The sequence below is a fragment of the Merops nubicus genome, unplaced genomic scaffold (genome assembly GCF_000691845.1).
Source record: "Merops nubicus isolate BGI_N331 unplaced genomic scaffold, ASM69184v1 scaffold43469, whole genome shotgun sequence".
Classification (NCBI taxonomy): domain Eukaryota; kingdom Metazoa; phylum Chordata; class Aves; order Coraciiformes; family Meropidae; genus Merops; species Merops nubicus.
In genome coordinates this window covers 1,790-13,803 of record NW_008633867.1, presented here as the reverse complement: position 1 = coordinate 13,803, position 12,014 = coordinate 1,790, and the positions used below count along the sequence as shown (strand labels likewise).

The window sequence follows — 12,014 nt, the reverse complement described above, 5'->3', positions numbered from 1 at the left end:
CCCCCCTGCTCAGATTGCAAAGTCAGCCAGCCTCTGGCTGGCAGGTATTTTTGATTTCCCTTCCTGTGACTGAACATGATGTTCTACAAGACTTGTGTTTTGTTTAGAAATATTTCAGCATGACAACAGCCACAGGATACTTGGGCTGGAAGAGACCTTGGGAGTCTCTAGTGCACACTCCTGCCCGAAGCAGGGTCAGCTGTGAGGCCAGCCCCTGTTACTAGGGCTCTACCCAGTCTGGTCTGGAAAGCCCCTGAGCATGGAGGCTGCACCAACATCACCCTGCACCCTGGGGACAAACATCACACCTCGTGGCCACCAGTACGGACACTACCAGCAATTACATTCTGATTTAGAGTTTGTAACTTACTGTCCTACATCTAGTGGACAGTACACCTACTACAAGTACAAGACTACATCTTCTGTGTGACCTACCCTAGACTAGATGGTCATGCTCTGGCAGAGGGGTTGGACTCAATGATCTCTGGAGGTCCCTTCCAACCCCTAACGTTCTGTGATTCTGTGATCTATCTCCCTCTAACTTCCTTGCAAGTATCTACAGGTCTGTTTCAAGATCAGGTATCACACTGCCATTCATTTTTCCTTCAACATGTCACAGAAGTTTGTAGAAATCTGGTAAATTGACCTATTCTCTGGCAATAGCACACTGGCACCAAGTTAGAAAGTGCCTATAAATCTTACCTCATTTCCATCCAAGAAAACTTGGTCTTCGTGTGGCTCAAGTTTAAATTTCCTCTTAGTTTCCTTTTTCTTCGGTGTTCCTGGGGTCTCATCCTAAGGACAAACCCAGATTGTATATATATATGTTAAAAAAATGCAGTATGTTTTAATTTCTAGTATTTTAATATATTGAATCTGGTCTTTAGCCACAAACTTATGATCATGTTCACACTTTTTTTTCTCCCCTAATTTAGTAGAAACGCTTTATTTCCTCCTGTTTTCACTTACTACCAACTGTACCTCAAAAATAAAAGAAATGTAAGGAAAGAGACGTTTTATTTTTATTTCGTGTCTAAGGACTAGACTATGACTTCAGGATTGCATTATGTCTTCAAATGCCTAGCAAAGCTCTGCTGATGCTGACAGAAAGTCTGCACAAAGATCGAGAGCAAGGTACAATACTTCATAATCACCAATTTAATTAGAATTATTTGGTACCTTGATGCCGTATTTCCCACATGGGCATCCTCTCAGAATCTATTTCTGCCTGTTTATCCTCACCAATCCCTTTTCAATCTTGTGCTTCCCTTTCTCTGTGTCCCATTTTCTTCTCTTTGCTTGTATCTTTGCTTGAAACTAACGCTCTCATTTTTTTCCCTCTGGTGTTGTTCACGTTACTAGCCACTGTCTCATATAATCCACTAAAATATCATCTCAAAAATGAATGATTAGTTTAAAACTTAACATTACATTTAATGCTGTAACTCTCCAGATGACAGGGTACCTGGAGCAGTTCACAGCTTTCATAAGCAGCATTTTAAATTACCTCAGGAGTTAGGTAATCTCACGCTGGCTCCCGTTAAGACTGCCAGCAGGATTGTTTTGGTTATCATTCTTTTATTAGCCAGGTAGCTTTCTTCTGAGAGCTAGACCTTGGTACATGCAGCCTACACCTCTCACTAAGCATGCTGCTATTTCACTTTGGAGTGTCTGAATGGCAGTTCTCTTGGTCTCAACTGGAGTAAAGTTGATTTTTCTCCTTAGTAGCTAAAATAGTGCTGTGCTGTGGACTGAGTATGGGATTTGGTATGAGAAGAATGCTGGCAATACACTGAGGCTTTTGGTTGTTGCTAAGAAATCAAAGACTTTTCATGTTCTACTGTCTTGCTTGTGTGCAGGAGCTCCAGAAGCTGGGAGGGGGCACGGCCAGAGCGACGGACACAAACTGGCCAGTGGAATATTCTGTATCATACCACGTCATGCTCAGTTTGTGGATGAGGGCTGGCCAGAAAGTTGGACCCTCTTTCTTCCAGGATTGCAGCTTCAGGACTTCCTCCTCCAGGATTGCTCATCAGGAACAGGCTGGGCCTCAGCTGGCAGGTGGTGAGCAACTCCATTGTGCATCGCTTGTTTGTCTATTCTATTATTACTATTACAATTTTTAATTCAGTTACTGAATTGTTTTTATTTCAACCTGTGAGTCTCCTTGCCTCTACCCCAATTCTCTCCCCATTCCCCGTTCATTCACATTCAGGGGAAGGTGAGCATGCCCCTGTGTGGTGTCTGCCTGCCACCTGGATTTAAACCACAGCAGAACTGTTGAGCACTACCCTGCTACCTCACACCGGATTCAGACCACTCTACACAGAAGAGAAAACACATCCCCTCATCAAGTTTCTCCTGTTGATTCCTAACATTTTAATTTAGGAATTCTGTTCTGCTAAGAAAATAAATCAGGAATGAAAACATGAAAAAAACATCCACATGAACACTTGTACAGTAGTAAGAGTTTGAACTTTAAAGAAAGTAAATGTGAAGTCTGTGAAAACCAGGCACGATGCAGGTTAGTAACGGAGCTGGCACACACCAAACCAGCCCACAGCCGCAGAGTTAGTGACGAGCACCAGCTCTGACATTCCAAACGTTCCCATCACCACACGCTGTGAAACCGGCTTTGTTCCCCAGGTGCCGCTGCTCCTGCTGTTTTCAGAGGCGAGGGCCCGAGCGTGCCCCTCGAGGCTAAGGACACTTGTGTGAAGCGCCACTGCCTGCCGCAGCTGGAGAGAAGCAGGTTGTGATTAACCCAGTCCATCTGAGAAGGCGCTGCGGTACGGTACAAAGGCCCAGCTGAAGCCTCTTTTCCAGAAAAGGTATGTCACATTTTAGACCAACCAAGCATATTTTAAAGCCAATGTAATCTTAACAGTTAATGGCTTCTCTGTTACAAGTCTGTCTCTTCTATACTTACCTTCTTACACTCCTCTTTTTCACCATCCTTTTTCTTTTCTTTCTCCTTCTTAGTTTTTTCATCTTTGCCACTCTCCTTCTTGCTCTTTTTCTCCTCTTCCTTCCCACTCTCAGCCTTTCCTTTTTCCTTTTCTTTCTTTATATCCTTGTCTGGTTTCATCTTCATCACTTTTAATGCCCGATGAAAGAACTGCTTTTTCAGGAGCCTTAAAATTAAAGAAGTTAAAAGATACATTTAAGTGTGGTTGTGATAATAATGTTTACAGTCAATTATGTCAATACCATTCTAGATTATCTATCTAATATTATCATGGATAGCGTGACTGAAAGGCAGTCACCATCACCTGCTCTATTTACAGCTAAATACACCAGACCTAATTATCCTGGGTCTCACCTCTTGCTTTGCTTTTTTTGCTCATCTGTCCAAAAGTGGGTACAAACCATCCTTTCCCGTGGCAGCATCTGGCATAGATATAAGTGAATACACAGCACGGAGGATGGAGAAACCCACCAGGGCAATTTAATTTTCCTTCCCATTAATACAACACCATCCAATATTTATTTTCAAGTTCATGTCAATGTATGTTATAGTAAACCCAATGAAGCAGACATATGGCTTATCGAGGTGCATGATAAGTAAAATCACCCTGTAGAAGCTGTGGTACATGGTGATCTGGCAGTGCTGGGTTATTGGTTAGACTTGATGATCTTGAAGGGACACCTCCACTAGACCAGGTTGCACAAAGCCCCATCCAAGCTGGTCTTCATCCACATATTCCCTGGGCAACCTGTTCCAGTGCCTCACCACACTCTGTGAAGAACTTCTTCCTAATTTCTAATCTAAATCTCCCCTCTACCAGTTTGAACCAATTACCCCTTATCCTATGACCACAAGCCCTTGTAAAAAGTCCCTCCCCAGCTTTCCTGTAGGCCCCCTACAGATACTGAAAGGCTGCAATAAGGTCTCCCAGGAGCCTCTTCTTCTCCAGGCTGAACAACCCCAACTCTCAGCCTGCCCTCGTAGGAGAGGTGCTCCAGATTTAATTTGTCCTTGATTTCTCTCATCTCTTGTTGCAGATCAAATCCTTATTCTGGACTGCTTGTTAAATCAAGAAAACTCACAAAGGAGAGAGAAGTCATTCTACCAGTTAAACTTAGGTGAGTGCTGACTCTTGAGCAGTTGCTTCAGGTTTATAAAAAGCTGTACTCAGATATATAAGAAATCTTCCTTCAGACACAATTGTTGACAAGGATTCTCTTTCTAGCAACAGAAAATCACTGGTTTGGGAGGAACAGCTGGAATTTAGGGGGCTCAGGTACAGGCCAGGCCTGCACTCTTCCACTTGCAGAAGCCACCTCTGCCAGAATGTAAAAAGACACGACTGTTCCAGACCTGCTGCTCTGAGCAGCCACAGCCACATCCTGGAGCAGGACAGACCTCGACATGACTAATGAAGTCCAGATGGCTTGCTGGTTCCCAACTTGTTAACCCTCTACAGATCTGCTGCACAAAGCACTACTGATGTTATTTGTAAACAAAACCACTGAAAAGAAACTTACTGAACTTGGATCAGTATGTAAGTGTACTGGGAGACCTTGGATACTGGGACAGCACTGTGAATGCAGTTTGTAACATGCTTTAAATGTGCAGCTGACACGGGATGAAGGAGCATGATCTGATATTTGTGTTTTGTTTGACAGGGCAGGTAAAACAAGCCACAGCCACACCACCAGAATTAAGGTACTTGTTTTTAAAACAAATAAAAGCCTAAACAGTCTCTACACTGAAGGCACTAGCTTTGTATTAAGATATTCCTCCATCTCTTCCAAAAGGCTAAGGAAGTAAACAGTGCTAATGTTTCAAACTCTAAAAATTACTTCAGTGACCAAAGGTGGCCTCAGTGTTATTAGCAATATAGAAGTGAGCAGGAAACACCAAACTGCAGGCACGGTGCAGTGCCAAATGGGTCATCAGGGCACGGAGTGACACTAGTGATACAAATCAGTGCCAGAGGAAGGGTTGACCTGACTGTCTTTGCACACTACACAGGCATTCTTTGCCAACTGTCATCTCATCTGATGTTTTAGGAACTGAAGAACAAACACACTCCTACCTCAATCCAAAGACTCTGGAAGGGAAAACTTAATTTTTCTGCTTTCATTAAAATAATGCTTTTTTCTAAACTTGAAGAAATCAGCAAAAGGATTAAAGTTCAAACACAGAATCAGCCCTGCCTCAGCCCTGGAACTGGGGGAACAATCTCACCTTGCTGGATGGCTATCCAAAAGGGGCCAAAAAAAGACTAAATATTAGCTATATCTTTCTCATTTCTATGTAGGTTTTGCAGAGCAATCCAAGTACAGGCAGTCTGCTGAAACCTCTGTATCCACCCCAAGTAAGGTATAGTCAGGTTATGCTAAACACCCAGACAAAGCCCTATTTGAGAGGCATAAATTGAATCTCCACATTCATCTTCTGCCGTGATGGCAGATTACGGCAATGGAAAGGAAACGTTGAGAGCTCTGATCCTACTACCTTAAAATAACTATAAAATTGGTTCCTAAATAACTAAGACATCTTGACTATTCAATTAATAAAACTGATGAACTAGGCTAGGTCATACCTGTTGCAGTAATCAACTACAGACTCTCTGGTTGTAAATAAAGCCTCTTCTCCTTTCTTTGCCTTTGCCCATTTAGAATCCAGGAGACAATCCACAGCTTTTGAGGCTAGAGAGAAAAGTGGAATGAGAAATGCATTAAAGTTAATGACATTTATTTAACATTTTAGTCCCCATTCCTTGACCCATACCAACCAGTCAGTCAGTTCTGGTGATGTTGCACACCCTCAATCTTTTAAAGTAAGACCAACCGCTGTTCTGAAATACATTACTCTTGATAACTATACAGCTTGAAATCACAGAGCAAAAGGTTTATTGTGTTTACTTCAGACTGATGAATGGCTATCTAATACCTGGATAAGTCTTCAAAACCAAACTGTAAAATCAGTAATTGTTATATAAAGCACTAATAAGAAAAAGAAAGCCCCTGCTTCCCCTCCCCAAGTACAACATTAGGAGAAACTTTCATTCTCTGGTTAAAAGTAACCCTACCAATAAAATAATCAACTCGGTGGCCCATCATGTTGGTGGATTTTGTTGGACAGTTGAAACGCAAGTATTTAGCAACAGCCTTCTCCTCTTTGAATGGCTCACCAACCTCCTGCAAGAGTAAAAGTGCAACATTAATACAGCTCTAAACACATGGGAAACTCACTCATTTGGGCTCAAACCCCAGATACTGTAAAGTCCTCATTATTTTATGGCAATATCCAAATAACAAATGAAATGTAAAAGACCTGAAAACAAGTCACTTTTCCCAAAAATCTTTTGTCTACATAAAGCAAAAAAGCGGGAATTCTGAAGTTAAATGATCAGAAAGTAACAACAGGGAACTCCTCCAACAGCTTTGTAAGAATAAAGGAGAAACTAAGGGGAAAGCACTGGGCACGTGGAAAGCCTCTGAAGGCAGGTAAGCTTGGATGAAACCAGCTGTGAAGCTGAGAGCAAAGAAAACACCAGTGAGGAATGCACACGTCTGAACTGACAGCAATGCAGGCAAACAGGGAGAACACAAAGAGGCTTGAATATCACGTGAAAGAGGAGAAAAACATGTTGAAGTTGAAAGATCTGGCTAGAAAATTTCAGTACCACTGTGTGACTACAGAATGACTTAAAACTTCAGAGTACCATCGAGGAGGTTCTTCCCATCTAGGGACTAGGCTGATCAGGATGAAGCACAGCAGGACGAGGTACACAGACATCAAACCCATCATTTTATGAGAAGAGTTACACGCTTAAGACAGAAGGATGGAGACGGGCATTGTCAGTTATGTAAAATTAACACCTAATATTTGCAAGCAGGAAAGGAGGATCTTCCTAATGTTGCTGCTGCACAAAACCCTGCCTGAAACAAACATCTGGCATATTACACTAACTGATGCAATCTTCCTCAAATTTCCTTCCTGTAAGAGTGCAGTAAGGCTTAATTCTCCAACTGTCCCCACTGCTCGCAGATGAGTAATTTGGACATCTTTTTCAGACTGGTAGCACCTGTCCTGTACCTGTTCTTCTCATGCTGGACAAAGAAAGAGATCACAGATGCTGCAAGCCAGAGTGGTGGTTTACAGGAACACAAATAATTCAGATTCCACTTAAAGACATGATATTTCTGAAGGTCAGTAAATATACACAACCTGCAGTACTGCTTGTAAGATTTGTAATCAGAATATTGCAAGCAGCATGTTAAATGGAAACACCAGGTCAAAGAGATGTTGTTACACCAGATGAAAAACTTCAGATGGTGAGTTGTTAATTTTCAACAGTTTGCACAGCTAACTTTCAAAATCAACTGGTTAATGAATTATCCTTCTAGAGCACATTGTTGCTTTTCCTGAGGACAATTTAAAGAGAATAATACAGACGTAAAATATCCAAATGACAAGAGACTCCACAGTGTTAGTTCTGAGATTACTGAGATTGTTTTTTAGGCCTAAATTCTTCATATGTATGCAGAAATATGCTCTCACATTCGCCAGTTACACAGCTGCAAAAAATGTGAGCAAATTACGCCAGATGATTGTAACAATCCTCATAGAGATTACATGAACTCCTTCCCCACGTTCAGTCCTTTGCCCCCCTCCCCCTTCTCTTTTTAGATTTTAAAAATCTGCATAAACATCATAAAACTGATGGAAAACTATTCCCTGACAGTTCACGTATGCACATCATTCCCAGGCTGTGAGCTGAGATCCCCTTACGTGGCACAGCCGTACCAGCAGCTGTCAATCACCGACGATGCTGCCAGGTTTGGTGCCAAACCCCACCTGGTTTAACAGCAACAAAACGAGGTGGAATGCATTTCAAGAAAATGAGTGAACGTGTCCCATGGGCACCGTATGGCACACATGCTGAGGTACCATGGAGACTGATGACTACATCAGCATATGTGTCTCAAAAAATTGCTTTCCTAGTATTTCCTACCAGCAAATTAATCTTGGAACAACAATTCACAGGGCAAATGTTCTTCACAGCACAGACCATAAAGCAGTCAGAGAAGCTACAGATATTCACATCAATGTTAATTCCTCTGCTAGGGTTTGGGTCTGTTTTTTCTTCCTAAAATATTTAGGAATCTGCTAGGTCATGTGATGAACTACACAGACAGTGGCTGACACCAGATTATTGAGGGTTTTTTATTGCTCCTTACTATCTATTGCTTTGTCCTTTTCTGTGGGATAGTTTCATAACATCCCAAACAACAACAAAAAAAAGCTTCTTTGTGAGAGAGACTGCTGCAGTTTCACTGAGCTCATTCTGAGAATGTTTCCCCTCCAATTTAATCCCCATTTTTCATCCTATTTTCATCCCTTTAATTGGCAAAGCCAGGCTTCTGTTAAAATACTAAAACAGATGACTGGCAGAAAGTAATATTACATTTCATCAAAAAGTGAAATCAACAAAAGCACTGAAAATTTCTGTATCCTAAGCACAACTTTTTAAAGAATTCAACGATCTTTATGTTCAGCTGTAAAAAAGGCCAAACCTCAGGCATTTTAAACCTTCTTATACATTTAGACAAAGATTATACAAATTAATCAAGGTCTAGTTGTCAATAAATTAGAAAGCTTTAAAACAGATGACACAGCATTACCAAGCCTATGAAAACTTTCTGATATTTAAAGTTTGCTTTTATAGGAAAGACACAAAGATTCAATAAACATCTTAGGCAGTGTATGTCTGGAATGTTGTAGAATTGCTTCTCAGTTAAAATTCTACAATTAAACTGTTCTCAATTAATAAAAAGTCTAATTTTATATATCAAGAAATGCATGTGATCACTAGACAGGATGTAAAAATTTAGAGAATTATGAACCCTGGAGAATTATGAACTCTAGAAAAAATGGCATTAAAAATAAAAAACAATCCAAACTTATTTGTTGAGACAGAACTCCATCTACAGAAAGCCATGAAAAGCAGTGATCAGTCTACCTACTTACTAGAAATCCACTAATATCTTAATTTTTTAAAGACTAATTCTCATGCATTCCTATCACAATTCTGCCCTATATAAATGCATAAAACAATGCTGAGATTTTCAAGCTTAAGGACCTTCCAGACTCACAGAAGTGAATGGAAACCCCTAAACAAATTCACTTTTTACCATTATCTCCCAAATCAAAGTATAGCACAGTTCACTCTGATTTCCTTCAGTACAAGGATGTAGCTCCAAGTTAATTCCACCTGCAGCTGGGACTGCAGCAGGAAAGTGGCCTGGATACATTAAAAGCCAAAATATCTGGACTGAGCTATTAAAGCTAGTGTCCATGAGCTTCCTTCTCCCTCTCATCTCTACTGGAGCATGACTACTTCAGGGTCTCTTACTCCTTGGAACTACCCAATGGATGTCAAAAGCCCAGAGCATATCTGTGGTTTGAAATTTCACTCATTTTTCTTCCCCTTTGCATCACAGTTGTGAGAAGACAGGCATGACCCAAGACAGGACGATTGCCTTCCGCAATGCTGTAATGTAAACAAGGTTTCTCTGGAAAAGCAGAACACAGCAAATAATGGCTAGCACTAACAAGGCAAGTTATTTCATGCGCAGACAAACGCATCACAGGGATTTATGTTCCTCTGTTTCAATAAAGGGTCATCAAAATTCTTTTATTTCAATAAAATTAATAGCTAGTTTATTACTTTGCTTCTACATCTGAGAACTTTGATTTTCAGAAGACTGTCTCTCACAGAAGACTTCTGAGGCCTAACAGTCCATACAGTTTCCAGGTAAGGAAAAGAAATTTAAGCACATTTGCCACATGCAGCCTGTTTTTCAAGCTGAGAGGCTACGTCAAAAATGACACTACACCAACCCTGCTCTGTTCCTTACACCTCTCCTCAGGTTATACGGACACTACAAGTGCATCAGCATTACCTCCTCTAAATGTGGTCTCAGGACATCAAAGCTTGGGCCGAATCTCAAGATCATCTTTTTCTTTCCCCTGTTGACTCTCAGGACCCTAAATGGAAGATGTTCTGTGACAGGAGAGTTTGCTGAAACATTTATACTTGCCTAAAATAAATCAAGGTGCAGTGGAACAGAGAAAAAGCACACAAATTAGTGTGATTTGCTAGATCACTGGGTGGGAGTGGGTAGGGGTGGAAACAAACCTGTTAGGGTCTTAGGATTTGCTCTTAGGACTCCATCTATATTTTCTTCAGTGACTAATACACATCAGGTTGTCCAGCTCTTGCACCAATGACCAGTACATGGATTGCCTGCGGTGTCTTCCTAGCAGCAGAGCCATGCAGACAAACCAGTTCTTCTAGATTATCCTGGCTGTGCAGTAGCCACAAGACATTAACTTTTCTTTAGAGAAAAAGATTAACAGGGTTTTTTTTTCTCCTATACATATCCTATAAAAATAAAGTATGTTTGTTTTCTTCTTTCTGTTCAGCCATCACTATTTTTTTTGAGCAAAAGCTGTAAGCATAGAGTTCGAAAACACATGTCAAAGGAGTGACGTGCAGCACTTCAACTCCGAAACATGCCAGCTTCAGTCCTCTCCTAGCCCTAGGCCAGTTGGTTTTATTTTTTCCTTCCCACCTCAAAAAGTCTCCGATTTTCAAGAGACAGTGATTCTTGTTTACTGTCATGTAAGGCTGCTCCTTTTAATTCCTATTTGTCTGCATTTTTTTCCACCTCCTCAATCTTTGTTTCTCGCTCCTCTAATCACCACTTCCTTCTGAAGAACTTATTTAGCCTTTCTACTTTGTTATCATCCCACTCAGCTTTTCTGGAGTTTATGAGACAATAAAGACAAATGGGCCAGCTGGTTTAAAATCTACATTACTAGAAAACCATTACATTGTCATTTCTGAAGATCCCTTCCATACTCAATCACAAAAAACTCTTCAGCACAGGAAGCAGCAATGCAGCTGTTGCACATTTTACTTCCAGCAGAGCCCAAATCAAGACATGACAGAACTGCAGGCTACAACAGTTAATAGACTCATCAAGGTCCTTCATCAGAACCTCAAAGCTTGAATCCAGTGATTCAAGAGGAAAAAAAAGTCAACACGGCAGGCATGTGCCATTAATGGCACATACACGGCATTGATGCCACCTCAGCCACCAATTTGCAGTGAGACACTTGCCTCAGAACTGTTTTCTCTGTTCCTGAGAGCAGTATTTGGGTGCATCAACATTTTTGGAGTAGAGGAGGCAGCACTGTGGTGCTCAGCAACTGCTATTAATCGCAACGCAAAGATAAACAAAACTTCACATGAGCAGAATAAAACCGTGCACAATGGAATCCAGCCAATGTAATTAAAACTTAATGCCTACTTAACAGTCAAACTGCAGACCTGCCAACAAAATGCCACGTGTTACCCAGCTGAATGCTTGTCGCAGTAACCAGCTCTGAAGATTTTGTGCTTAAGTGTGTATTTCAGGAGGTGTATGGAACAGCATTTTTTTTTTTTTTCAAGGAATGAAATGGCTTCAATCAGGTTGCTGGAGTAACGGGTATTCAAAGACATCTCCCATCTTTTGAGATATATCTGTCTAAAGAAAAAAATATTAAACTGGCCATTAGACAACATATGTTGTTTTTCTTCTAGTAAGTCCTTTCTATACAGCAAACATTCTTGAGTTCAGAAATTTGAATCATATAGGAGCCCACTGGCTCAAGCAACTTGCACTCTGCAGCCCAGTCTCTTTCCGCTACTGCATGTCTGAAGTATTCCCCATGTTAGTTACAGTTAAATTCCCATCAGGAATGATGCTTTGAAAACCTTACTTCTAAAATGTCTTTATTCAAACTGTTGAAGTTAAGATTTCTGCAGCTTCCAGCTTGCTGCCAGAGGAAGAGCCTAAGCTACACCATACAGTAGCAGGCTGTGTGTCTTTTTATGAGAACGCATTCTACAAAACACAACCTCTCTGGTAGCCCTTCCAATGGAAAACAGACAGTGGGCTTGACACAACTTTGAGCAATTTTAGTGAGACTTTTTCATGTCTCATCT

At 41.0% G+C, this 12,014-nt stretch overlaps 1 protein-coding gene across 1 annotated transcript in view; it reads right to left on the bottom strand.

Annotated features, from left to right (window-relative positions):
- Positions 1-6,150, bottom strand: part of SEC62 (SEC62 homolog (S. cerevisiae)) — a gene marked incomplete at its 5' end in the record, with an annotated part of 11,379 nt that extends 5,229 nt beyond the window's left edge. The window contains 4 exons of the mRNA XM_008948390.1: positions 703-795; positions 2,930-3,134; positions 5,553-5,658; positions 6,042-6,150. Coding sequence (XP_008946638.1) covers positions 703-795; positions 2,930-3,134; positions 5,553-5,658; positions 6,042-6,150 — 513 coding nt within the window. The remainder of the gene's footprint in view (positions 1-702; positions 796-2,929; positions 3,135-5,552; positions 5,659-6,041) is intronic.
- Positions 6,151-12,014: the final 5,864 nt, after the last annotated feature.